This window comes from Chrysochloris asiatica, unplaced genomic scaffold, assembly GCF_000296735.1.
Source record: "Chrysochloris asiatica unplaced genomic scaffold, ChrAsi1.0 scaffold00097, whole genome shotgun sequence".
Classification (NCBI taxonomy): domain Eukaryota; kingdom Metazoa; phylum Chordata; class Mammalia; order Afrosoricida; family Chrysochloridae; genus Chrysochloris; species Chrysochloris asiatica.
In genome coordinates this window covers 10,395,920-10,423,254 of record NW_006408615.1, presented here as the reverse complement: position 1 = coordinate 10,423,254, position 27,335 = coordinate 10,395,920, and the positions used below count along the sequence as shown (strand labels likewise).

General features: G+C 48.9%; 1 protein-coding gene across 1 annotated transcript in view; it reads left to right on the top strand.

Moving 5' to 3' along the window:
* MEI1 (meiosis inhibitor 1) overlaps positions 1-24,566 on the top strand; it is a 104,615-nt gene extending 80,049 nt beyond the window's left edge. The window contains exons 21-31 of the mRNA XM_006866865.1: positions 7,422-7,587; positions 8,608-8,712; positions 10,316-10,426; positions 10,921-11,087; positions 12,852-12,933; positions 13,108-13,283; positions 21,622-21,703; positions 22,141-22,247; positions 23,241-23,372; positions 23,549-23,661; positions 24,521-24,566. Coding sequence (XP_006866927.1) covers positions 7,422-7,587; positions 8,608-8,712; positions 10,316-10,426; positions 10,921-11,087; positions 12,852-12,933; positions 13,108-13,283; positions 21,622-21,703; positions 22,141-22,247; positions 23,241-23,372; positions 23,549-23,661; positions 24,521-24,566 — 1,287 coding nt within the window. The remainder of the gene's footprint in view (positions 1-7,421; positions 7,588-8,607; positions 8,713-10,315; positions 10,427-10,920; positions 11,088-12,851; positions 12,934-13,107; positions 13,284-21,621; positions 21,704-22,140; positions 22,248-23,240; positions 23,373-23,548; positions 23,662-24,520) is intronic.
* Positions 24,567-27,335: the final 2,769 nt, after the last annotated feature.

Below are 27,335 nucleotides of genomic sequence, written 5' to 3'. Positions count from 1 at the left end.
CAGACTATTTTAAAGGGAGGGTTTTAACAAATTACAGGATAACCTCAGAGAAAATTAATATACTTTCACATGAGAATAAAAAAGAAGAAAATAAAAAAGCTTTAGTAAACATGAACACAACAGATATGAAAATGAAAAGAAAACCCACAAATTAAATGAACTCTGTACAAACTTATGTGGAACAAAGAAACCAGCAGCAGCACCAAACCCCACAGAAAAATGGCGGCAACCAATCGACACCTCTCAATAATCACTCTGAATATGAGTGGATTCAAGGCACCAGTCAAGAGGCAGAATGGATAAGCAAAGAGGATCCTTCAATATGTTGTCGACAAGAGACACATCAAAAAGATGGAAACAGTCTAAATGCCCATCAAAAGAATAATTGACTGTCTGGACTGGACTGATGAAAGGAGATGGGGATGGCACTCATGTGGTACAATAGTGAATAATTACTATCAGGACTGACTGTGAGGGTCGGAAATATAAAGGTAGACATTTTGTAGCAAAAGGAGGGGAGTGGTTGACTTAGTAGTCCAGGAGCGGAGGACGCTGGGACTATCAAGAGAGAAAAGCAGAGTGTGGGACCCTACCCAGAGAAACAGTGATGCCAGAGATGGGGGCAGTGATGATGACGTGGAGAGATGGAGTGGCTGGGAACTCTAGTCCCAGAGAGGGAGAGGGGCTGCCTGCTGACAACCAGAGGGCAGGCTTGTGGGGTGTACCATTTGGTTGGTTGATGATGCATGGAGGGGATTGTAACCATGGCAATGAAACGATTTACAATTGGATGAATGTAAAACTAATGTCCTCCCATGTAAACTATCACATAATTCACTATAAAACACCAAAAAAAAAAAAAGAATGATTGAATAAACTTTGGTACATGCACACAATGGGATACCATACAATGTTGAAGTACAACAGTGAATATACAATCACCTCACAACGTGAGTGAAGCTGGAAGACATTATGCTGAGTGAAAGTCCTTGTGGTCGTGATGGGCTGTGGAGTCGGTTCCGACTCATAGTGACCCTGTACAGGGTTTCTAAGGCTGTGTATCTTTATGGCAGTAGAAAGCCTCGTCTTTCTCCCATGAAACTGCTGGTAGTTTCGAACTGCTGTCCTTAAGGTTCACAGCCCAATTTGTAACCACTACACTACCAGAGCTCCTTTAAGTGAAAGTAGTGAATCACAAAAGGACAAATACTGTATAAGACCAATGTTGTAAAAGTTAATAAAAGGTTTTCATTATAAAGGAAACGATCTATGATGGTTATGGGGCGTCAGGGAGAAGGAAAATCATTTATGGGCTAGAGGGTAGACACATGTTAACTTGGGTGACAGGGCAGGCAATATACAAGAGGGAAGTTAACAAGAAAGATGAAGGTAGCAGGCGACATAGCAGGGAATGTAATTGTTAGAGTGAGTAGAGGTAAATACTGATAATTGTTGGTATATGGAAGTAAATACTGATAGTTGTTGGTACATTACAATCATTGTAATGAAACAGTATATGCTTAGTGAATATAAAACTGATGATCTGTTATGTAAACCTTCACTTCATTCACAATAAAAAGTTTGATGATTGAAATGTGAAAGAGGAAGAATCTGTCGTTGAAAAATTTGACCTTGATAGAAATGATGCTGGAGAGTGCATCACAGAATTTTGTAAGACCAATAACTTATTCTTTGCAGTTTCAACAACATAAATGGCAACTATACACGTGATCCTCATCAGATGGAATATACGGGAATCAAATAGACTACATCTGTGGGAAGAGACGATGGAGAGGCTCAATCTCATCCGTCAACACACAGCCAGGGGTCAGCTGTGAAACAGACCATCAACTGCTCATATGCAAGTTCAAGCTGAAGCTGAAGAAAATGAAAGCCCGTAGGAGCCAAAATATGACCTTGAACATATCCCACTTGAATTTAGAGACTATCTCAAGACAGATTTGATGCATTAGGAAGACCAAAAGAGCTGTGGGCTGACATCAAGAACATCATCCATGAAAAAAGCAAAGTCATTAAAAAGTCAAGAAAGAAAGAAAAGACTAAAATGGATGACAGACGAGACTCTGAAACTTGGTTTTGAGCTTAGAGAAGCTAAAGTGACTGGAAGAAATGAAAAAGTAAATGAGATGAACAGAAATCTTCAAAGGGCAGCTCAAGAAGACAAGGTCATCTATTATAAAGAAATGTGCAAAGAACTGGAATTAGAAAAACAAAAAAAGAAGTACGCATTTAGCATTTCTTAAGCTGAAAGAGCTGAAGAAATAATTCATGCCTCAGGTTGCATTATCAAAGGACTCTATGGACAAAATATTGAATGATATTGAAAACATCAGAAGATGGTGGAAGGAATACAGTCATTGTACCAAAAATCTTTGGGTGATGTTCAATCATTTCAAGAGGTGCCAAATCAAGAATCAATGGTACTAAAGGAGGAAATCCAAGCTGCACTGAAAGCAATGGCAAAATCAAAGCTTTAGGAACTGACAGAGTACAAATTGAAATCTTTCAACCAACTGATGAGGCACTGGAAGTTCTATTCATCTACACCAAGAAATTTGGAAGACAGCTTCCTGGCCAACTGATGGGAAGAGATCCATATCTGTGTCCATTCCAAAGAGAAGTGACCTAACGGAATGCAGAAACCATCGAAGAATTATCATTAATATCACATGCAAGTAAAATTTTGCTGAAGATAATTCAAATACAGTTACAGTAGTACATTGACTCATAGCGTCCAGATAGTCAAGCCAGATTCAGAAGAAGCTGTGGACTGAAGGAAACCATTGCTGACATGAGATAGATCTTGGCTTAAAGCAGAGAATACCAGAACAATATTTACTTGTGCTTTGTTGACTATGCAAAGGCATTCAACTATATGGATCATAACAAACTATGGATAACATTGTGGACAGTAGGTATTCCAAAATACCTAATTGTGCCCACAAGAAACCTGTACATAGATGGCAGTTATTAGAACAGAACAAGGGTGAATGGTTTAAAATCGGGAAAGGTATGCATCAGGGTTGTAACCTGACACCATACAATTTGTATGCTGAACAAATAATCCAAGAAGAAGGTGACATCAGGATTGGAGGAAGACTCATTAACAACCTGTGCGATACACAGATTGTTTGGTGGAAGTAAAGAGGACTTAAAATACTGATGGAGATCAAAGACTACAGTCTTCAGGATGGATTGCACCTCACTGCAAAGAAAACAGAAATCTTCACAATTGGATCAATAAATAACATCATGATAAATGGCGAAAAATGTGAAGTTGTCAAAGACTTCAATTTGCTTGGATCCACAATCAATGCTAATAGAAGCAGCAGTTAAAAAAATCAAACGATGTATTGCATTAGGCATATCTGCTTCAGAAGCCCTCTTTAAGGTGTTCAAGAACAAAGACATCAGTTTGAGGACTTACGTATGTCTGACCCAATGCATGTTATTTTCTGTTGCCTCATATGCATGTGCAAGTTGAGCACTGAATAAGGAAGACCACATAATCGATACATTTACGTTGTGTTGAAGAAGAGTATTGAAAGAACCGTGGACTGCCGAAAGAGCAAACAAATCTGTCTTGGAGTAAGTATAGCCAGAATGCTCCTTAGAAGCGAGGAAGGCAAAACTTCATCTCTTGTACTTTGGCTCTATTATCAGGAGCGACCAATCCCTGGAGAAGGACATCGTGTTTGGGCAAGTGGAGGGTCAGCGAGAAAAATGAAGATTCCCTAACAAGATGGATTGACCCAGTGACAACAACAGTAGATTCAGACATAACAACTGTGAGGTCCAGGCAGTGTTTCGTTCTGTTGTGCGAAGGAAGGGTAACTATGCGTTGGGACTGACTTGATGACACTTAACAATGACAAGACCATGATTCGAAAGGCCATATAAAATCAATCCAAAAGATTGTAATCGTTGCAATGAAATGACGAGTGTGAAACTGATTTTCCCCATGTAAACTATTACTCAATTCACAATTAAAAAAAAAAAAAAAATCAACCCATAGCCATGTAGTCTTCATTCGTTGCCTCTGACTCTTAATCTGATAAAGTTAATATCAGAGAGACCACATGGTTTTCCCAAGGTCATATCCCTAATAAAGATCATGACCATGATTGGATCCCAAAGCTAGTGAATCTTTCACTAAATTAGATATTAGAAACATCTGTGGTAAAAAAAATAACAGCAAGGAACAACTTTCTTGTCTGTTCAAATATATAATTCCTGCCATTTCTCCCCAGTTTCTAGCCACAGGAGGGGAAAAGAGTCTAAAAATATGTGTTGGTACCAATTTCTGGGTTTGATCTGGGTAATTAACAGTTGAAAACAAAGCTGTTAATTGCCACTCTTATCAATGGGTGGTCTTTCTGTGGGTTGTTGAGATGTGAGAAACAATGATGTCACAGAAGCTGTTTTCCTCTTTACTTGTCCAAGTCTCCCTGCTTGGTCCACTCCCAGAGAGTTCTGGACAGCTCTGAGCAACTGAGACTGCAGAGTGGGCCCAGACTCAGTTCCACCCAGAGCCTTCCCACTGACCCATGCAGTGGGCTGTGCCCCTTTCCCCAGCATTTGTCACAGCCATCAAAGGTCCTCTTAGCTCTTGTACTAATTAGTAGGAGGAGATAGAGACATAAATATGAGCGTATATGAGTCTTTTACATACACACACAGAGAAATTACTTATACGATTATGCGGGCTAGCAAGGCTGAAATTTGTAGAGTAGGCTGGAAGCTTGGGCAAGGAGCTGATGCTTTAGTCTTGTGGCAGAATTTCTTCTTCACTAGGAAACCTCCATTTTGCTCTCACGGACTTTCAACTGATTGGATGAAGCCCACCCACATTACCAAAGAAAATCTACTTAAGTAAGTCAATTGATTGTAGATGTTAACCGCATCTACAAATTGCCTTCATAGAAACACCTAGATTAGTGTTTACTTGATTAACTGGAGACTGTAGCCTAGCCCAGTGACCATCACAACCCCTTCACTTAGAGTCTTTAATATTTCACTAACTCAGATCTACTCAGATTTCCGGAAGCTGACTCTCCGGCAGTGAAGCAGTGATGTACTGAAGGACCAGGATAGTCTTGGGCCAGTTTGGTCTTGAGCCCTGTGACTGGGGGTTCAATATGATGGGAGATCCTAGTGCTTCCATCCTCTGCTCTTTTCTGTCTAGACATGTTTTTTGAGTCCCCACAAGATGACAAAAATGAAGCAAAACTGATCCTTGCAAGAAGAACATGTGTGGAATATGGGACCCTATCTAGAGAAGCAGTGACACCAGAGATGGAGGCAGAGATGAGGACATGGAGAGATAGAGCAGCTGAGGACTCCAGACTCATGGAAAGAGAAAGGCTGTGTGCTGGCAGCCAGGAGGCAGGCTTGCAGAATATGCCCTTTGGTTGTTTATTATATATTCCTGAGTGTTTTTGTGTACATCCCCGCTCACCACTCTCCCAAAAAATCCCCAGAGGGAATAGAAGCAAATACTGTTGAATGATGATACATGGAGGGAATTGTAATCATTGCAATGAAATAATGAGTGTAAAACTGATGTTTTCCCATGTAAACTATCACTGAATTCACAATAAAAACTTAAACACACACACACACACAAATGCTGATCCTTGCCCTTGATTGACTTATAGTCTAGTGAAATTTACAACTCCACTACTTTCTTGATGGAGTCATTGTAGGATTATCACTACACGGCTAACCACAGGGTTGGCAGGTCAAAACCACCAGCTGTTCCTTGGAAACCCTATGGTGGTGGTGGTGGTGTGCCGTAGAGTTGGTTCTGATTCATAGCGACCCTGTATAGGGTTTCTGAGGCTGAAAATCTTTACGGAACCAGAAAGCCTCATCTTTCTGCCATGGAAAAACTGGTAGGTTTGAACTGCTGACCTTGTGGTTAACAACCCAGCTTGTAATCCACTACATTACCAGGGCTCCTGTGGAAACCCTATACAGAGTTGCTATGAGTCAATAGCACTAAACAACAATAGTTTTCTTGATAATCAACACCTTGTCTCCGTTTCCTCATCTGACAAACGACAGTGACATTTATCTGCTATCTATTATGAGTTATTCTGAAGCGCTAGATAACATATAAGCAAACCTCTCAAATCCCAAACCAAGCCAGTTGCTATGTGCTTACAGTAAGCTGCCTGCATTTTGTGGTGTTCTCCATGAACCACAGTTTGTCCTTCCCTGCAGAGGAAGTCGACTCGGATTCGCGGCAGTCTCATGGTGTCAGAGTAGAACTGTACCCTTAAGGGTTTTGAACTTTAAGGGTTGTTTGAAACTAGATCACCAGCCTTTCTCCTGAGGTACCTCCGGTTGGACTTGGACTTCCAACCCCCAGTTAGCAGGCGACTATGTTGACATGGAGTTACCACTAGGCCCTAACCAGGAGAGAGTTAATGATGCTGCAGTTGTTTCTCTGGAAGTAGTGGAGGTTTGTGATAAAGTAAGCCTGGCTGCTCCCTGTGTCCCATCCATCCCCTCCTCTGGCTATGTGTGTGGCTGGGTGACCTGGTCCATATCTCTCTGTGTGTCAGTAGCTGTCTTCTCCAGAGAGAGAGTGGCTCTGTGTAGTCTTGGCTTCATAATACCCAGCCCTAACTGGCCCAGCATGTCGGTTTGTCCAAAACAATTGTCTTGTTTGAGCTGGTCGATGCCAAGAACTCTCAGTCAGATGACTTGTGGTATGTGGCTTCTAACTGGCTTTGCCTTAACATATATCCATTGAAATAGCTCTGTTGTCGTAGTTAAGTGTTCTTAAGTCACTTCAGAACCATAGCGACCCTGTATAGGGTTTCTGAGAACCGACTGGTCAGTTTTAACCACTGACCTTGCAGTTTAAACTGACCTTGCGGTCGAAATCTTATCCTACAGTGCCACACCAGGACTCTGAGACCAAGACAAAAAGGGCCTGACCCAGTTTCTGCTTCCTTTCCAGTACCCTGAATCTGTCTTGGCCCATCCTCTTTGTCCTTGTGACATCTGCACCCCTCTTCTATCTCTTCTCTTGTCCCTAAGGCACACTCAGTTCCCCCATTTGAAAACAATTAGATGGAGGCAGCCTGGAAAGTAGAAAGAACTTGGGCTTGGAGTTAGGAGAACTGTGTTCAAACCCTCTATGTCCCTTACTCGCCGATGTAACCTTTGGCAAGTGACATAATCTCACTGGGCCTGTTTCCTCTTGTTGAAGGTGGAATGAATTTCTGCCTGTTCCTCAGGGTGGTTGTGAGAGGTCAGGTGCTGGTCAGTGAGAGATTCCTCCCCCAGACTTCATTTTACTGTCATCCTGCACACACACACCCTGCCCTATCCACCTGGTCCCTGACCCCAGTGCCCTCAGAGCTCTGGCTTCCTTCCTTCCTGCTCAGGACCTCATCTACTCTGCTCCAGTGGACATAGCCCGGAAGGTGTTGATTGTCCTGAGGACCTTTCTCAAGAGGAATGAAGATGTCCACGTGGGTGGGTTCATCCGAGGCCACTTCCTGCTGATCCTACAGCATCTGCTGGTGGAGTACAAACTCCCAATGTCAAAAGGTCAGTCTGCAGGTCCTGGAGACATGTTTTGACCAGAAGGTCCTTGTCTAGCTGGGTGATCAAGAGTGAGGGTCTCTATGTTGGTCTGTTCTGCTCTAGAGGTCAGAAGCAGAACTTTTCTCTGCAGAAGGAAAGGCAGGCTAGGGAGACACCAAGCCAAACATCACCTGCTTTCTGACCTGGAAGACAGTGTATGTGTGAGAGAGAGTGTGGTGGTCACGTGTAATGGCTATGTGTTTGACAGAGCTGTTTGCTACAAGAACGGCAGCCCCCAGTTGTGAAGAAGCAAGTGGGAAACACAGGGGAGGCGGGGGAGGCGTAGCAGCCATCAGGGTTGGGGATGGGAGGGCTTGTGGTGTGTTGTGGAGGCTCCCAGGGAGGACCAGGAGTGTAGTTTCCAAATCTTGGTGAGCCTCCCAAGGGGTCAAGTAAACTTGAAATGTGAAATGACAAGAACCTGAAAGTTGGAATTGGGTTTTTCTCTTCCTGTTTTTAAAAAGGCTGAATTAGTAAATGAAATTTCCAAGCAGTTAAGAGCAAGTAGAAGGCGAGTCCCAAATTGAGTGAGAACTGGGGTCTGGACCTGCCCTCTGCAGGGAAGGACAAACTGGTTTATGGAGAATACCACCTAAGACTGAGGAGGTTCACTGTAAGCACACAGTGGAAGGGCCATGGGCATTGGATTCAGACTTAAGTTCAAATCTTGGTCCTGCCACTTCCTGGCTGTGGCACCTTGGAGAAGTTAATCAATGTTCTGAACTGAAAACTAGAATTAGCCAGCTGTGCTCACATGGTTGTTTAAGGGATTAGGTGAAAACATGAATTCTAAGCACCCAACACAGAGCTCATAGTCAGTTGTTCCTGAAGTCAGTGATGAAGAAATATATCAGGGAGGAGGGGTAAGTCCCAACAAGCCACCTTGGGAGAAAGAGAGAGTCAGATAGATGCCTCTTTGCGGACAGGGTCATGAGAGCTGTGTGAGGTGTCCGCTCCCTGAGCAGCAACCTATGTTCTCCACAGCCTCCCGGAACCTATCTCTGCTGCTGAGCCTCCTCTCCTTAGTGCAGCTGAAGAGCGAGTCGGAGCTAGAACTGGACAGCATGGCCATGAAGCTCCTTCACCAGGGTATGGTGGCCACTTGGGACGGTGCCCAAGGCCTGGGGCTGGTGTGTGAGGTGTAATCATGCAGCCTGGCTGTGGGTACTCCTCTCTTCCGCCTGTCTGTTCCTTTGGAAGAAGCTAGAAGGTCTCTGGAAGTAATTGAGGGACACAGTGGTTTTCGTCCAACACAAGCTTTGGAGTGAGGAGGGCATGATCTTGAATCTTGGCTTAGTCACTAGTATGCCTCTGGGCAACCAACTGCCTCACCTCTACGAGCCTTAGACTCTGCAGAGGTCAGAGGTCAGATCGTGGCACTTACCTGATGGAGTTGGGCTAATGATCTCATTGGAACCAGTGGATAGAGTCTGCTGCGTCCAGTGGATGTGTTTGTCCTGGCATCAGTTCACTTTTCCACTTTGTCCCACAGTGAACTCAGGAGCTAATGATCCCACTCACAGTTCTCTCTACCACCCCGGCTCCCAACCTCAGCAGGACCTTTCATTGCTCTTAAATGCATCAGCACGTAATAGGCAGCCCTCTCAAGAAGGGATCTGAGAGAAAGGGGACATTCATAGGAAGGTGTCTCTCTCAGGTCCTCTGGTCAGGACTGGTCACCACCAGCCTGGCTATCAGATCCAGGGTGCGGCCAAGCTAGCTGTGTGACCGAATTGGCCTTTCGAAGGGCTTCCCCCCAGGAAGGAATGATGGACTGAGGCCAACATGTCAAAGTCCTTAGCATTGTAACCCTTCAATACTTACATTGAGTAAGAATGGTGGGAAAGCCCAGCCTATTCTGGTAGACTGTAGCCATTGAGGGGTCAGAGGGCACCGTGGCTGCCAAAAGAGGTCATGTAAGCTGGGGAAAGGTTCATGATTTGAAAGGGGGACAGGCAATTCTCGGAGGAAAGGCATGTGTTGATCAGACAGTTCTGTAGACTGATGAGGGCCGGGAGCACAGAACCAATCAAAAGCCACTGCCATCAAGTCAATTGTGACACATCGTGACCCTGTGGGGCCAAGTAGAACTGCTCCAGAGTGTTTCTGAGACGGTCAGTCTTTTACGGGAGCAGATTTTCCTACAGAGGAGTAGCTGGTGGGTTTGAACCACTGACCTTGTGGTTAGCAGTCCACTGCTTAGTCCACAGCACCACCAGGACTCCTTGGGGAGTGCAGAAGGGATGTCTAATCTTGCCTTGAGAAGTTTAGGCAGGCTTCCTCGGGGAAGTGCTAAGGATGAGAACCAGACCCACTGGCGAGTGTTCGTGTCTTTCCCCCGGGAAGTGAATGGCTGCTTCTAGGAGGGTTCAGAGGCTGGATCACTTGGGTGGGCAGCAAGGCCTGCTGAGGCACAGGCTGACCTAGATGACCTCTGCAGACCCTGCCCCTGGATTCCACCAGGACAGAGCACAGTGATACCATGACTTTGACCCCTAAACTTGTGTGGTCAGCTGTGGGCGACCTACTGGATGTTCATCCGCGTGGACCACACATTGGCTGTCATGCCAGGGACCCTGTGTTTGTGCTGGGTCCCAAGACTGATGTCTGAGGCCAGCTGTGGAGACCCTCATCAGTGCTGGTGCTCGGTCAAGGCACCCACGAGAGGAGCCTGGGCCTCTGTCTCTTGCAGTGAGCAAGCTGTGCGGCAAGTGCGGGCCCACAGACGTGGACATCCTACAGCCTTCTTTCAACTTCCTGTATTGGAGCCTTCACCACACCACACCCGTCAGTCGGCAGAGAGGTGCTGGGCCAGAGAGGGGGGCCGGGCAGCATCTGTGCTGAGCAGAACCAGGAATCGGGGTGTGGCTTTAACCCCATCCTCTCCTCCTTGTCTAACTGCCAGACCTTGTCCATGCTACTTCTCTCTGAACCCTTCCCTTTTCTCAAGATAACTTCCTCCCGGGACTGAGGTCAAGACCAAGTAGGGCATTTGATGTGAAATGAATTAGAAAAGGGCAAAGCCTTTATTTCAGGGTCCTTGGAGCTCTCATGCTCCAATCCAAGATCCCCACCTCCCCTTGTAAATGGACCTTCTCTGCTGTGTTTCTCCTTTAAAAAAACAACCACTGGAGGGGCATGGCATGGCTGGGCCAGATGCTCCTAAGGGTCCTTCTGGTTCTGATGGCCGTGATCCTGGGGCCCTTCAAGCCTCAAGTGGACCCTTCTGTTCCCTAGAACCACGGAAGGCCCGAAACTGGGCTCCTGTGTGACTCTGGTCCTGCCCTGTCCCCACAGCTGCTGCTGTGATACTGAGCAGCTCCGCCCTGATGGAACTCTTGGAGAAGTTGCTGGCGCTCACCTGGGCCCAGGCTGACTCTCCCAAAACGGGCACAGCACTCCTCAGCTCTGCCTGGCTGCTCACCGCCTCCCTCTCCACCCAGCAGCACAGCAGCAGTTTGCAGGTGAGTCTGTAACTCTGGGAGGAATGGCACTCAAAGGAGTTATGAAGACCTTGAGTTCTGATCCCAGCTCTGTGGCTATTAGCTGTAGGACGTTGGGAAGGTGTCTAACCCTCTCTGAGCTGCAGTTTTCCTTACCTTCTAAAAGAAGGAGACAATTCAGGGTTGTTGTCAAGTTGGTTCATATTCATTAGTACAGGGTATGGCTCACACACTGTGTGCCAGGCCTCACTCTAGGCACTGAGGAAATAAAATGAATACAGCACCGGCCACCCTCAGGGAGCTTGTTGAATTTAAGCAAAGCCTGAAAGACAAGTAGGATTGTGCCAGGCAAAGGTGGTGGGGAAGGCATCAGGGGAGAGGAGACCACACGGGAGAGGCTCACGGCTGCAGAAAGCAGTGCCCATGTCTTGGGGCTGGGGGAGCTCTGTGCAGCTAGAGTGTAAGCTGTGCAGGTCAGCTTAGGAGTCCTCGTGATATTTGGGAAGATGTTGCAAACAGTGAGGGAGGTGTGTATGTCCACAGAGCGCCCCCAACCCCGCCGCTCCCCAGAAGCAGGGCTGTGGCTCTCAGGATACCCTGCCCCAGGCCCTTTGAGGGCAGCTTCACGGTCTGGATGTCTCTTCCCTACATCTGCCTGCTCCTCAGGGCAGAACTGTCACCTGGTCTCCCCGCGTGGCCCACCCTGTGCCCAGCGCTGAGCCGGTCTTGTACCAGCCACACAGTTGTCTGTGTAGAAGTGAAGTCAGTTCTAAACTTAGGTCTCGAGGGTGGCAGCGAGGGGTGCCAGACCAACAGCTGTGGCAGGTCCCTCAGGTTGTTCCTGAGGCTAATCTGGGCCAGAAAACATCGGTGCTTTGTGTATGAGGCTGTTGGGCCCCCTCATACCCCTGCAGTAACCTGCTGGGGTGGGAACCTATACCCCGTCCTGCTCTGGCCTGGCCCTCTGCTCATACCTAGCTGGTTACTTACTCCTACCTCCCTGAACCCCAGACTCATCACTCATCTTTACCACCACTGTGGCTGCTCACAGATCCCCTGACCTAATCCTCTCCCCTCATCTGCATCTGCCTTCACTGCAGCCTCGTTCTGTCTGGGTCTGTCTGTGTGTCTCCTCTGCCCGGCCCTGGTAGTAGAGGCTCTGTCAGCCAGGCCCCTCTGCAGCCCACCATCCCACCTCTCCCCGTCAGCTGCGCGCCTTTCCAGTCTCCTAGCCTTTGCTTCTTCTGTCTAAAACCTACCACTTTCACCAGGCATCCAGGGGTATGGAGGAACTGCTTTGTGTCAGCCCTGGGGAGGGGTCCAAGCTGGGGAGAAGCCATTCCCACCCCTAGACAGCTTGTGTTCTGGTGGAGGAGTGGACTCACACTTCTGCCACTGCCCACTGCTGTGCCATCTAGAGCATGCACACTCATGCTGGTCCTCAGCTCTCCAGGGAGTGGGAGCAGGTGGCATTGTCCCCACTCTACAGATGAAGCAAGCAAGGCAGCCTAAGCGAGGTGGCAAGTGGCAGAGCCAGGATTTTGAGTCCAGACTGACTCAGGCTCTTCTGAGTTAGGTGGATGGTGTCCTGACCCCAGATGGGGCGGAACAAGCTCCCTGGTGGAGGAGGCCCTGGAGGGAAGAGCAAGTTGGGAGGAGGACAGTTTCCCAGGTCCAGTTCCGGCTCCCCTCCTCACACTCCTGGAGTTAGGGTTGTGGGGGATTTGTGTGCCCTCCTGCTGTTGGTACCGGCCTTTTTCAGCCCTTTGCCCCCTTCCCTGCCAGGTTCACCAGACGCTGTCTGTGGAGCTGGACCAAGTCCTGAAGGCCCTCAGCTTTCCCCAGAAACAGGCTGCGCTGCTCTCAGGTGGGGGCCAGGGCTCCTACAGCAAGGGGGAGCTTTGCTGCAGGGTTCTGAGGTGGGACTGCCTCACTCCGTCCCCAGTCTGTGCTCACCCCACTGCATCCCTTCCGGTGGCAGTGCAGGATGGGAGGCGGGGAAGGAGACAGAATCTGAGTATAAGTAGCCTTCTGCTTTCAGCCACTATAGCCCGCTTCCTGCGCACAACCCTGCAGCAAGGCTTCTCCTCAGCCCTGGTGACCCTGGTGCCCTCGGGGACCCAGCCCCTGCGGGCCCCCGAAGACACTGTGCTGGCTCCACTGGGAACTTCACAAGTGCTGGCCCTGCTCGTCGGGCTGCAGAGCCTCCTGGTGCAGGTGAGAGTCTGACTTGGTGAGACGCTGTTAGTGGGGGGCTATGTCTCCTGGACAACTCGGGAAGTCTGTCTGCTCCACCTCCTCCTCAGGAGCCTGGCCTCCCAGCAGGCCTGGAGGGTGGACTGATCAGTGCCTTTTCAGTTTTAATGACAGAAGTGGCTTAGAACTACAAAGGGCAGGGATCCCAGAGCTTCAGTGTCCCTGGGACTCTGGAGCCCTTGCTTTTGCTCTCCACTCTGTCAGCAGCTATATTCTCTGGCAGGTATCCCGGGGGCTGTTGAGAGGACCACTAGCAATCTTCTGCTATGTTCTTCCAGCAAAAACAAAGTTTCTCATTCCCAGCAGTCACCAAAATTGGCTCATGAGCTTGACTTGGGTAATGTGCCGCCATTATGGCCAGGGCCGTGGGATGCTCTGATTGGCCAGAACTTGGTCAGTGCCCATTGCTGCAGTCCGGGGCCTATGGTCAGCTCTCCAGAACCCACATGGACCGAGAGTGAGAGAAGGGTGATTCACAAAGGAAAAGTGCTACCAGAAGAAGGAATGGATGCCAGACATACAAAACAATAGATGCCCACCACAGAGGGGGAATTGCTGTCCATCCAGCTTCACAGCAGGGTCTGGAGGGTCCAGGCAGGCGTAGGTCTGAACAAAGCAGGCAGATAGGAGGTGACAATACAACCTGTGCTGTCTTAGGGCAGCCCTGAGCTGGGGGTGGTCCAATGGTTCATGCACTCAGCTAATGACTGAAAGATTGGAGTTGGAATCTACCCAGAGGCACTTGGAAGAGAGGCCAGGCAACGTACAGACAGTCTCTGGGCTGTGGATGAAATCCGTTCCTAAATGTGAGTTTAGGAACTGGCAAGCCCTTTGGAACTGGTGCTTAGGGTTCTCGTTTAGCCTTACTTTAGAGCAAGACAAGACTAAGCTTTTTCAGTGATTTCAAAGTTGCTTGTGCAGCAAATGAAGGGGATTTTGATAAAGAATTGGCTGCATGACGTGGAGTGATGGAGCAGCTGGGGACTTGAGACCCAGAGAGGGAGAGGGGCTGTGTGCTGATGACCAGAGGGCAGGCTTGTAGTGTATGCCCTTTGGTTGGTTGATGATGCATAGAGGGGATTGTAACCATGGCAATGAAACCATAGACTATAAGATGAATATAAAACTAATGTTCTCCTGTGTAAACTATCACATAATTCATAATAAAACATTAAAAAAAAAAAGGGTGCTAGTTGAGGAGTCGATTTCAACTATAAGGAGGCAGTTCAAACCCACCAGCCACTCCTTGGAAACCCTACACAGGGTGACTATGCGTCAGAACTGACTCAACAGCACTTAACAACAATAGGAGGAGTTCAAGGAGCCCTGGTAGCGTAGTGGATTATGAGTTGAGCTGCGAACCGCAAGGTCAGCAGTTCGAATCTACCACCTGCTCCATGGGAGACAGAGGAGGCTTTCTGCTCCTGTAAAGATTTTCAGCCTTGGAAACCCTGCACAGGGTCGCCAAGAGGAGGAACAGACTTGACAGTACACCGTCACCACTATCACCAGGGGTTTGTGTTCTGGTGTAGTGCTGTAGGATAAGCACTGGATTGCAAACCACAGGTTGGCACTTCAAAGCTACCGGATGCTCCTTGGACACCCTATACGGGGTTACTATGAGTCAGAACCGATTCAGTGGCACTTAACAACACCACAGGGTAGTTCATGGATCCCTGGCTACTCTTTAGGATAAGCACTGGACAACTAACCACAAGTCCCACCAGTCTCTTCACAGGAGAGGGCTGAGGCTTTCTGCTCCTGTAAAGATGTGCAACCTCGGAAATCCTATACAGGGTCGCTAAGAGTCGGAATTGATTCAGTGGCATTGAGCTTGGCTTGATTTGAGGGGTTAGTTCATTGGTTTCAACGTTAGGGCAAGCCTATATGTAACATTAAAGGGCAGGTAGGAATTGTCTATCAGTTAGATGTTTAAAACTCAGGACTGCCTGTACTTCTAAAAAATCAGCCAATGAAAACTCTGGAACATGGTCTGCTCTAACACACATGGGGTCACTGAGTTGGAATCAACTTGATGCCACATGGTTAGAAGTAGGTTATATTCACTCAGGATCTAGTGTTCCACAAGCCAGAGACCCCTGGAAAAGGCTCAGGGCTGCGAGGCAGAGTGCTGGGCACTTAGGCTGTCCCTGCCAGTCCGTGTGCAATGGTGAGTGTGAGGCTCGCTCTCAGAGAAGGCTTCCTGGGCGATTGACTGGAAGCGGACTGGAAGGAATGCCAGGGGTGGGCTTGGTCTGGACTGCAACACCATTTTGTTACCGGATATGGACTCCCTTTCCCTAGCTGCATGGCCTAGTTTCCATCTTTGATTCCTCCCTCGGACTTGCTTCTTTTTCACGGAGCTTAGTGTCTGTTACATTCAAACCCTACACATTTGTGCTGAGTAGTGGCTTAGGCTGGGTCTCTAGAGAAGTGAAATCAGTAAAACTTCTGTATATGGATGTATGTATATTGTTATGGCTACGTGCTGTCTAGTTGGTTCCGATTCAGAGCAACCCTGTATAGGGTTTCCAAGGAGCACCTGGTAGGTTTGAACCGCTGACTTAGTGATTCACAGTCCAGTGCTTATCCTACAGTGCCATACCAGGAGTCTGCACAAAGAGATTGATGTCAAAGAAATGACTCACACAGTTGTAGAGGCAGGCCAATTCCAAGTCTGTGGGTGAGATGTCAGGCTGAAGACTTTTCCTGACTCACATAGCTGCACGGACTGATGAATCCTAGCTTGGCAGGCTTCTGGATACAGAGGTGAATGAATCCAAGGTTGGCAGGGAAGAGGTTAGTCTGCTGACGATTGCTAGGATCAGCAGGCAGTATTGTGGGCCACTGGCTGAAGTCCAGATTAAAAGCCAGATGCTTTGCCCAGTGTTGTTGTTAGGTGCCGTCCAATTGGTTCTGACTCAGCGACCCTATGCACAATTGTCACACTTGAGCCCATTGCTGCTGCCACTGTGCTAATCCATCTTATTAAGGTCTTCTTTTTCACTGACACTGTACTGTACCTAGCATGATGTACTTCTCCAGGGACTGGCCCCTCCTGATAATATGTCCAAATATGAGAGACGAAGTCCAGCCATCCTGGCTTCTAAGGAGTGTTCTGACTGCACTTCTACTAAGATACATTTGTTTGTTCCTCTGACAGGTGATGATACTTTTAATAGTCTTCTCCAACACCATAACTCAAATGCATTCATCTGTAGTCTTCCTTATTCATTGCCCACCTCTCACATACATCTTAATTTGGATCAACTATTAACACTCATAGAAACAACAATCAAGAAATCAAATGATGTATTGCATTAAGCAAATCTGCTGGACAGGACCTCTGAAAGTGTGGAAGAGCAAAGATGTCTGTTTGTGCCTGACCCAAGCCATGGTATTTTCAGTAGCTTCATATGTATGTGAGAGTTGGACAGTTAATGTTCTGAAAATTTTACTCCATTGGTATTATCATGGTCAACTGTACTTGAGGAGGCAGCTCTTCACCAGTCATATTTTGAATGCCTTCCTACCTGCGGGGCTCATTTACCAGCACTGTCTTTGACAACTAGACAGCACATTACCATAACAATATTCATAATTCTTTCATCTTCTGGCACTATATCTGACAGTGTTCCAGTGCTATTCATAAGATTGTCAGTGGCTAAGCATTCAGAACTAGTCTACCTCTTCTTCTTCTTCCTAGTCTGCCTTAATCTGGAGTCTCAGCTGAAACTTGTCCACAATGGGTGACCCTGCTGCTATTTAAAATACTGGTGACATAGCTTGTAGCATCTTAGCAGCACCCAAGTCACCACAATACAGCAAACTGACAGACGAGTGCTGGAAGCTTTGTCAGATTGTCCAATATATTGTAAGCAGGCCACACCCCCATGGAAACTCCATTTTTTTTGCTGCTCATAGAGACCTCGTCACGGAGCTGACTACATTCTATTAAATCTCACTATGGAAGTTTAGTATATCTTAACTGCCAAGCCACTGAACATACTGACCCAGTCATGTTGGCACAAAGTTTAACTATCACAGCTAGACGTGGACTTTCCTTTCATACTCTTTAGGCACTTGGCTAAGTTAGTCACAGATCCATCCTCATGGTCTGATTGATAACAGGGCACTGATGGGACAAGGCGGGGCTGGGAGAGGCCAATGAATGAGTGTGAGGAGGGTACAGGGCTCTTGATTCCACTCGGTGCACTTATGTGATATGGCTGCTGACTGGAGGAGTTATGTTCAAGGACTGATCCCCTCTGGGCCTGCACACAGGTTGGAGGTTGGGGGACGTTGGGAAATGTAAGGAGACAGAAAATGCCCCAGGAGTGAGCTTGTTCTGGGGCAGCCAGGCCTTTATCACATGATAACTCTTTTCACTTTCTGTTGTTAAGTTTTCAATTTCCTCATTTTTCCCCATTAGGTTGTGAGCTCTTCAGGGGCAGAGACTGGTGGTGGTGGTGGTGGTGTGTCGTGGAGTCAGTTCCAACTCATAGCAACCCTGAATAGGATTTCCGAGGCTGTAAATCTTTACAGGAGCACAAAGCCTCATCGTTTTCCCCTGGAATGGCCAGTAGTTTCCAAGTGCTGACCTTGAGGTTAGCAGCCTTACTCGTGACCGATTCATGTCTGGTGAATTCTGTGTCTTTGTCTCCTTATGGGGTCACTCTGAGAGGTCAGGATAGGAGTCAGATGGGAATCAAAACTTTAGCTTTCTTGGTGATAAACCTCATAGTGGAACATGTCTGGCCCTCAAGTCTGGATGGGCTGCTTTATCTGAAAAATTTTAAACAGAGAGTAACGATGAAAGATTTTTATAGTGAGCGTTCACACGCTCATTCCCATCAACATATAGTCCACCGTTAACGTTTTACTCTATGGCTTTGTCACATCTGTCCCAAACAAGCTTTTAACGCAGCCTTCCTGTCTTAGTTCTCTAGGGCTGCTAGAACGAATACCACTAGTGGGGGTCTTTACTCACAGAAATGTATCCTCTCCCAGTTTGAGGGGCTAGAAGTCCAGATTCAGGACACCAAATCTAGAGCAAGACTTTCTCTGTCAGCTCTTGGGGAAGGCTTTTGGCTCCTTGGTGATGTTCTTTCATGGGGCCTGGCATCTGTCTTCCCCCATTTCTACTTGCCTCTCCATGCCTAATATGCTCTTTTATCTCAAGAGAAAATCATCAATTCTATGGGAATAGGCAGCCTCATCTTTCTCCCTCAGAGCTGCTACTGGGATTGAATCGCTGATCAACACCTAACCCATTGCATCAAAGACTTCAAACATACCCTACACTAATACTGTCTCACTATCAAAACAAAGTCCATTTTCCAATGGAATTATAATCACAAGGATAGGGGTTATAATTTATAGCATACATTTGTGTGTGGGAGGGATTATGGGGGGCACAATTTAATCCCTAACACTCCCCTATGCCAGATCTGGGTCCCAAAGTGGGCACGTTGTGTCTGCATGATGGACACTTAGCCAGTGGGTCACGATCTTAAGTATTGAGTACATGACCTTTTGCACCTTCACTCTCGCCAGGATGGCACCCCAAACCAAGCCCAGCATCGTTTCTATCACCAAGGTCAGATTTTCCAACTACTGATCCTTTCTCTTTGTTTTCAACGTTTGTATACCAGTCACTAGTAATTATCAATACATCTTGATTGCATGTTTGATTAGTTTCAGACTGAAGAAGTTGGTAGAATTCTTCAATTTCAGCATCAGGAGCTTTAGTGGTTGGTGGGTAAATTTGAATAATAGTGCTACTAACTGGTCTTCCTTGTAGGTGTATGGATATTATCCTGTCACAGACAGTATTGTACTTCAAGACAGATCTTGAAATGTTCTTTTTGATGATGAATGCAATGCCATTCCTCTTCAATTTGGCATTCCCAGCTTAGTAAACCATGTGATTGTCAGATTCAAAATGGCCAATGCCAGTCCATTTTAGCTCACTGATGCATAGGATATCAGTGTTTATGTATTCCATTTCCTTCTTGACAACTTCCAATTTTCCTGAATTCGTACTTCATACATTCTACATTCTGATTATTAATGAATGCTTGCAGCTGTTTCTCCTCATTTTGAGTTTTACCGTGTCAGCTAATGAAGGTCCCAAAAGCTTTACTCCATTTACATCACCACAGTCAACTCTATTTTGAAGGGGCAGCTCTTCCCCAGTCATATTTTGAGTGCCTTCCAACCTGAGGGGCTCATCTTCCGGCACTATATCTGACAATATTCTGGTGCTCTTCATCATGCTTCAATAGTCAGTGTTCTGGTGCTGACAGTGTTCCATGCTACTCATAAGGTTTTCAGTGGCTAAACATTCAGAAGTCTCTCCTAATTCCTAGTCTGTCTTAGTCTTGAAGCTCAGCTAAAACCTGTTTACCAGGTGACCCAGCTGGTATTTAAAATCCTGGTGGTATATCTTCCAGCGTCACAGCAACATGCAAACCATCATGATAAGACATATTGACAGATAAGTGCTGGAGTGTGGGTTTCGGTGACTCTTAAAGTTCCTTCTAGCCAGGTTCTGTTTGGGGGAAGACAATAGTCATGAGACAGGGCCTCAGAAGGTCTATACAGGGAGGGGATGACAAGCCTCAATCTACCAGAAGGTGACAGGAAACAGGATTAAAAATAGCAGTGGCGGCCACATCAGACACTTCACACTATGTAGTTTCCTTAGCCATCTAGTATCTATGGTTTCATGTGACTCTCACACCAGCAGCCCTGCGAGGTAGGAAACAAGCTCAGAGAGGTCATGACTGCTCAGGGTCCTGGAGCTTGTGATCAGAAATAAAGGAATTGCTGAGGAGAGGTGGGGGGAAGAGCAGTTCAAATGAACCTCCCATTTCCCACACCTCCATCTCCTGCCCAGCACTCCCTCCCCGGGATGGAATGAAATGGAGACCTTGTTGGTTGGGACTCCAGGAATTGTTGGGTAGAAGGTAAGACCCCAGATTGGGAGTCAAGGGTCAACGAGGAATGCTTTTGTCCCATGGCCTCCAAGTTTGAAACTCCTTGGATACTTCCATTTTATTGGTCAGGTCAAAACTGGGGGAAATGACCACTACAAATGGCCACAGTGGCTTTACTTCAGCTCTGTCATGGGCCCAGCTAGAGCAACCCTGGGCTCCTTGCCCCACTTCCTGTCTCTACCAGGAACCGGGCCTGCCCTGGCATCCTACCCCCTTGACCAAGAATAGTCCGAAATATACTCTCTCTGTGAGTCTGCTGCAGAGGCAGAGCCACGTGTGTCCACTTCCTATCCACGGGGAGAAGTCGAGGGTGGACGCCACTCTCCCAGAGGCCCCTCATGAAGATGTGTGGCTGGGGGGCTGCTCTGCTGTGACAAAGAAGGGGTGCAGGGTTTGGAAATTGGCTGAGGGGAGAGTGAAGGGAGATGAGGCGCTTCCACTGCTGTGTGCTTCCCCCCTTACTCCGCCCACCCAGCCAGCGCTCTCTGAGTGTTCCACAGACGCTTAGAGCAGCCGGCTCTCCAGTCTTGGTCTGGCCCTGGGTCTGGAGGTTTAGGGGGGCACTGCTGCACGGCAGTGTTCTGGGCTGCTGGGTTTTGCGTTCTAGCGTCTGCCAGCTCATGATCTGGGTGTTCTTTCCAGTTCACTTCTCTGACTCAAGGCCACCTGCTACAGCCCTAGGGACTTTGTGTTGACACTACATGGCGATCCTGTAGAGGGTTTCCAAGGCTTTAAATCTTTGAGGGAGTAGTCAGCCTCGTCTTTCTCCTGTGGAGCAGCTGGCGGGCTTGAACCGCCGACCTTGTGGCTCGCAGTCCAGTGCTTATCATATGGAACGACTGCTCTCCCATGTGTTAATTGTTAACTGTTAAGTGCTCTGGAGTGGGTTCCAACTCATAGCAACCCTTTATAGGGTTTCCGAGGAGCAGCTGGTTGTGTTTTGGTGATTTTGTGTTTGGTGATTTTGTTAGATGAAAAGCTCTCCTCCTTTAACAATAGAGATAAACTGGCAGGCTCTTTCTTCGCTGGTCAATATTCTGTGAATCTGCTAGTGGCCACACAAACACCCCAAACCTGGCTCCTTTGCAGACACAAAACCACCACTCGAATGCAGGGAAATCACTCAGGGTAAGCCCTGTGCTCTGTGTGGGTGAGAGATGGAGGGAAACAAAAAAAAATGTGATTGCCTACAGGGTCACAGTTCCAAATCTGAAATTCAGAAACCCGAATTGCTCTAACAATCAATTATTTTTTTTTAGTTGGCACCAAAACGTGACCTGAACGTGTGTGTTTTGCAGAAAGACCCTCTGCTGTCCCAGTCCTGTGTCGGCTGCCTGGAGGCCTTGCTTGATTACCTGCACACCCGGAGCCCGGATGTTGGTAGATGCCCTTCCTATTCCCTGCTGTTCCCTCGGGGGCTTAGGGGAGCCAGCCCCTACCACTCTCCCACCTCAGAATCCTTTCCATCCTTGCAATAACACTGTTGGAACACTGTCATGCCCATTTAAAAGATGGCACTGAGGTTAAGCAAGGCCATGGGATAGGTCCAACCAAGGTCACAAAGCTCTCAGGTGGCCAGGCCATTCCTACTGCCTGCTTTACCCAGTCATAGGGTGGTCTGACAGAGCCAGGAAGCATTGGCAGCAGGTAACCAACAGTGCAGGCAGGAAATATCCCCCTGGGTCAGCTTGTTCCCCGCCCTGCCTCTAGCTGAGCATTCCTCCTCGGGGAGCCTAGAGAAGAAAGTCCTCTTGAGCATTCTTCCAAGGCCTTTGGCGAGGCAGCATTAACCTCCAGAACCCTGATTCTTCCCATAGCACTCCATGTGGCCTCCCAGCCGTGGAATCGGTTTCTGCTGTTCACCCTCTTGGATGCTGGAGAGAATTCCTTCCTTAGACCCGAGGTCTTGAGGCTCATGACGCTGGTAAGTGCAGAAATGGTGGTCTTGTAGCCTGAAAAACATGAGGTGAGTGGTCCTGAGAAGGCCAGGGACACTGTTACCTTAGGTGATCATCCTTCTCAGAGAAGGCAGATGAGCCAAGAGGCCTGCTCTGAGAACATGCCTAAATGCCCATATCTGTAGGACCCCAAGAGACCCTGAAGTCATCCTCTTGCTCACTCAGTCATGAAGTGTTGACCAAGGCCTGCCTGCCTTGTGCTAGGTCCTCGGTGAAGAACAGAGACATCGGGGAACCATGTACTCTCTGCTCTTAAGCCTCCCTCAGTCTAGGGAAGGAGACAGATAGCAAGTAGGCTAATAGTCAAAACACGATGACATCACTGGTGGAGTCGAGGATACACGAAGACACGATGATGTCACTAGTGGAGTAGAGGATACACAAAGTGCCTGGCATCCAGAAGTGCCCCGTGAATAAGAATGAAGGAGTCAGTGAGGATGCATTGGTGGTTGGTGCGAACACACAGAGAAAGGGTCATCGTCTGTGCCCAGGCCAGGAGAGAGGTACAAATAAGAGTGTCATAGACATTCAACAAGTGTCTAGGTTTCTTAATAAAACCAAAGAATTTCAGCAGTGAAGTCATGTTTTAGGTGAGGCTTGGAACACAAATAGACAGAGAGAAGGAAAGGTTTCCAGGTGATGAATAGAGCAGGTCCAAAAGCACATACTGCTGTGTTAGGGACCAAACACAGTTTATTTTGGCCTGGAGTGTGAGGGGGTTGGCTTCCAGGCTGAAGGGGCCATCAGGAGCCAGCTCTTGAAGGTCTGCCTCATTGACCTCACACCTGGAAGACTGAGGTCCTTGTGGGCTTCAGTTCTGTGTTCCTTACCCAGTGCTGCCATGGCATGGGAGTGATGCTGGCTCACTGGGTGTGGGCTCTCTCCCACCGGGACAAGCCTGTGGGTAGGAGCAATGTCAGACCACTGGGTGTGGGACTCTCTTTTTTTTTCTGGGCCAGTTTGTGCGGTTCCAGAGCAGCACCATCCTCTCGCAGGAAGAAGTGGGTCATGTCCTCCAAGCCGCGGCTTTGGCAGACATGTCCACGCTCTCAAGCACCACAGTCCAGGCGCTGCATGCCTTTTTCCTGCAGGTGGGTGGGGAGGGGGCGCAGCAGAGTCTCTGTGGCTGCTCTGATCATCGCAGCCTATGGGGTGCCAGGAGTTCAGGAAGCAGGCGTCCATGTTGGCCTCTGGGGTAGGGAAGTCAGAGGGCTTGTGTGGGGTGGTGCCACCGGGCAGGCCTGGTCCTCACCCTCTCACCCTTCAGGTCCAGCACACGGGCCTCCTGGTTGACCCCAGCACAGCCCAAACTTTGCAGACATCTTTGGAGGGCCTTCTGCCCCAGGCTTCCTGGGCCCCGCCACCCCCGCAGGACATGCTGTATCCTTTTCTACATTAGGGAGTCTTGAGCCGGCTATGGCATCATGAGGGACTCGAACCCCTGCCCTTGGAGATCTTCAGGTTAGAGAGGTGCAGTTTCCACCTTGTCTTGAAACAAGAAGTGGTCAGTGAGGGACATTAACAGGGCAGCAATAATACTTATGTGTTCTGTTGGTCAAGCGCCTCCCGAGGACCCAGCCCTCCCAGTAGCCATAGCAGTAGGGGGAGAATGAGGGGGGATGGGAGAAGTGTAGGTACAATGACTGCCTCCCATTAGGTTAGGTGAGGGCTGCGTGAGTTCATATGTGTAAAGAGCTCCCCATAGCACCTGGACTGGTATGGATACTATATGTGCATCTGCTACTCTGACTTCTCCCCACTTTCCTAGAGGAGGGCCCCCAGGGTCACAGCTAATAAGTGGTAACGTCAGAATTTGATCCCCGATTTCCTGTCTCCAAAGTCACATCTGCACATGCAGGATGGAGCCTGGCCATCCCCACGGGCTGTGGAGAGACTTGCCTAGGTGCTTCCTCAGCTCCATACCTGGGGAAGCCGGCCTGTCCCTGGGAAAGCAGCCGCTTGGGGGTGACTAGTGTTCCAGAGGTACTATGGCCCAGCTCCGAGGAGGAGTCAGTGGTGTTTCTTTCCTTCCCCTCCACCCCCCTCTCCTCGCTGGGTACAGTCTCTGTTGTCCAGGGCCTCTCCAGCCTAGATGTTCAGCTCCAGTTTTAGAATCTGCCCCATGGTTAGGAGTGCGTCTGTTCTTGTTTGACCTTTCTTGACCTATGGGTTCTGGAAATGTGTTCCCACATAGCTGGGCAGGGCCATCTGTTGTTCTCCTTTCATGTGTTGCTGCTAGCTGCCTGGGAGGGGTGGCCGTATCCCTGTCCCACATCAGAGACTGACCCTCAGGACTTGAAGGCTCAGAAATGGAGACCTGGAGACAGGGCGCAGTTACTGAAGACTGGATGGCAGCTACCGCCTTCATTTGCTGAACTGTTATTCTGTTGAAATGGAATCGGGAAATACAGATACTCTCACATGCCTCTTTGTGTGGTGGTGGTGGATATATGCCGTGGAGTCGGTTCCGACTCATGGTGACCGTACAGGGTTTCCGAGGCTGTAAATCTTTATGGGAGCAGAAATCGTCTTTCTCCCACGGAACAGCTGGTAGTTTCGAATTGCTGACCTTGAAGTTCGCAGCCTGATTCGTAACCACTACACGCTACCAGAGCTTTCCCAAATATCTCACTTGAGTCTTGTCTGCCTTGAGCTGGTTCCGTAACCAGCTGGACAGCAAATGTTTCCAGCAAGGAATGGAGGAATGGACTCCTTGGGGTGAGGGGTAATGTTCTAATGTGTGAGGAACACCAGCTGAGCGCTTCCCTTGTTCCCAGAGATCATCAGCCAGGCTGTCCTTGTTCCTGAGCCTGGAAGGGCAGAGTGGTCCTTGCAGTTGGGGACTGTGTGACCATTAGCTACAAGAGGGTACTTTACTTGTGGCTTCACCTCACATGGAGGTGAAGCTGTTAGGTGTCATGGAGTCTGTTCTGACTTATAGCAACCACACATACGCAGAATGAAACACTGCGCACCTGTTCCTGCCATCCTCACAGTCGTTGCCATGTCTGAGTCCACTGTTACAGCAATGATGTCAACCCATCGCATTGAGGGTGTTGCTCTTTTTCACCAGTGTGGCACTATACGATAAGCACTGGACTGCTAACTGCAAGGTCTGCAGTTCAAACCCACTAGTCATTCCTTGAAACCCTACACAAGGTCGCTATTGAGTCATAACCAACTGAACTGGCACTAAACAACTATTACTTCTCCAGGGATAGGTCCCTCTTGGTGACATGTCCAAAGTATATGAGACAAAGTTTCACCATCTTCGCTTCTAAGGAGCGTAATGACTTACACTGTGAAGAGAGGTACAAGTTCCAGACAAGAAGCAGAGCCAGGTCAAACCTTTCTCAGTCTATCCAGATCAGCAAAACTGCCCTGCATTGGCCCTTCCCTGGCTAAGAGAGGTCCCTTCTGTTCTCCTTTGCCCTACCCCTCAGGGCCCTCCCCAGAGTTGACATTTAGCAATCCACGTGTGCAGTTGCTTATTCCATTCCATGTGTGTCTGTTCTGTGACCACTCTGGTTCGAGCTCGGCCCGGTTTTCCTCCAGCCCAATGAGGCCCTTGTTGGGCGAGGCTGTTCCCCTCCTGCTGGGGACTTTTAACCCCCCAGATTCTGCCCCGCGGTCCCTTCCAGCTCAAAAAGTTTCAAAACTGCTGATTTGATCTGACAAAATGCTGCTTAAAGCACACGGTTGATGAAACAGGTCCGGGAGGCTGCGAGGACTGCAGCCCGCCGGCAGGGCCAGAACCCCTGTTTGCTGACGCGCCCTTTGATAGGACACGCTCCGCATGCAGACGGCGCCCGGTCCGACGTTAACGGGGCGCAGTGAGAACCCAGGTGCAAAGCGGATGGGAAGCTCCCCGAGACTGCGCGGCGGGGCGGGGCCGGAAGTGAGGTCAGAGAGCGCGGCGATCGCGGCCGGCACTCATTGGTTGGGGCGGGGCAACGCGGCGTGCGGCGGTCTGGGCTGCGAGCTAGCTGTGCTCCCGGTTTGTGTCTGCGCATCTGTCGGCGTCCCTAGTCCTGCGCCCGGGGGCTGCTCGCCGTCCCTTTCCGCACCGCCCGGGCCGGTAGGTGGCGGCAGGACGCCCAGGGGTGGAGGCCCGGGGTCGAGCGCACTGCAGGGGGTGGGCGTGGACACGCGGCCCGGGGTCCCCATTGGAAAGATTGTCCCCTCCGGGAGCCACGAAACCTGGGGACAGCAGCCCGGGTGAGGAGGACCTGCGGACGCCTTGAGCCGCGCTTCTTCCTCCCGTAGAGTGGGCTCCAAGTCTCCCGCCGCGTGGGGAAGCGCTCTGGGGCCCGGAGCAGGATGGAGAAGTGGGAGTAACCGTGGGGAAGGCAGCCTCTGCTCCCCGTTTGCGGATTGCCTTTCCCATGCCTCCCCCTGCTTCGATCGTTGCCGGCTCCCGGCCTCCGGGCTCCATCCCAGCCTGTGTCTGCTCCCTTGGGTCTGGCGTGTGAAGTGGAAAATGGGGCTGGAGGGGATGTTCTGCATGATTTTGGACTTCTGCCTTTTCTCTGGACTTTAGTTGTCTGGAGGAGCAGGTGGGGTGAGCTTTGTGCCCCTTTTAGCTGTCACTGTAACAGGCTCTCCCCTCTAAGGCGGGGTCCTGGTAGAACAGTGGTCAACGCTGAGGCAACCTGTGCTTATTTAAAAAGAGATCGTCGTTAGCTGAGCAGTGAGATTAGTGTAAAATAGACTGGGTCAGCTGTGAATGACTGTGTGCCCTGGGGATAGTTACCTCACGTTGCTGGCCTTGGTTGCCACAATGGTAAAGTTGGGCAGCTGTCACCTAGGTGGAATGCTTCCCTGACAATTGTGCTTACCATCACAGCTCACCAACCCCCTCTCCTTCCATCTTTGTTTATAAGTTTATTGAGTTCTCTTGTCCCTGCGGGAACATGAGGGTCATTAGTGTGGGTGTTTTTGTTGGTGTGTCCCCAGTGGCAGTCCCTAGAATGTAGCAGGTGCTCAGTAACTGTGGAGTCTTGTCTGAAAGGAGCAGGTGCTGCACAGTGTTCAGTGGCCACCTCCTTGCCCCA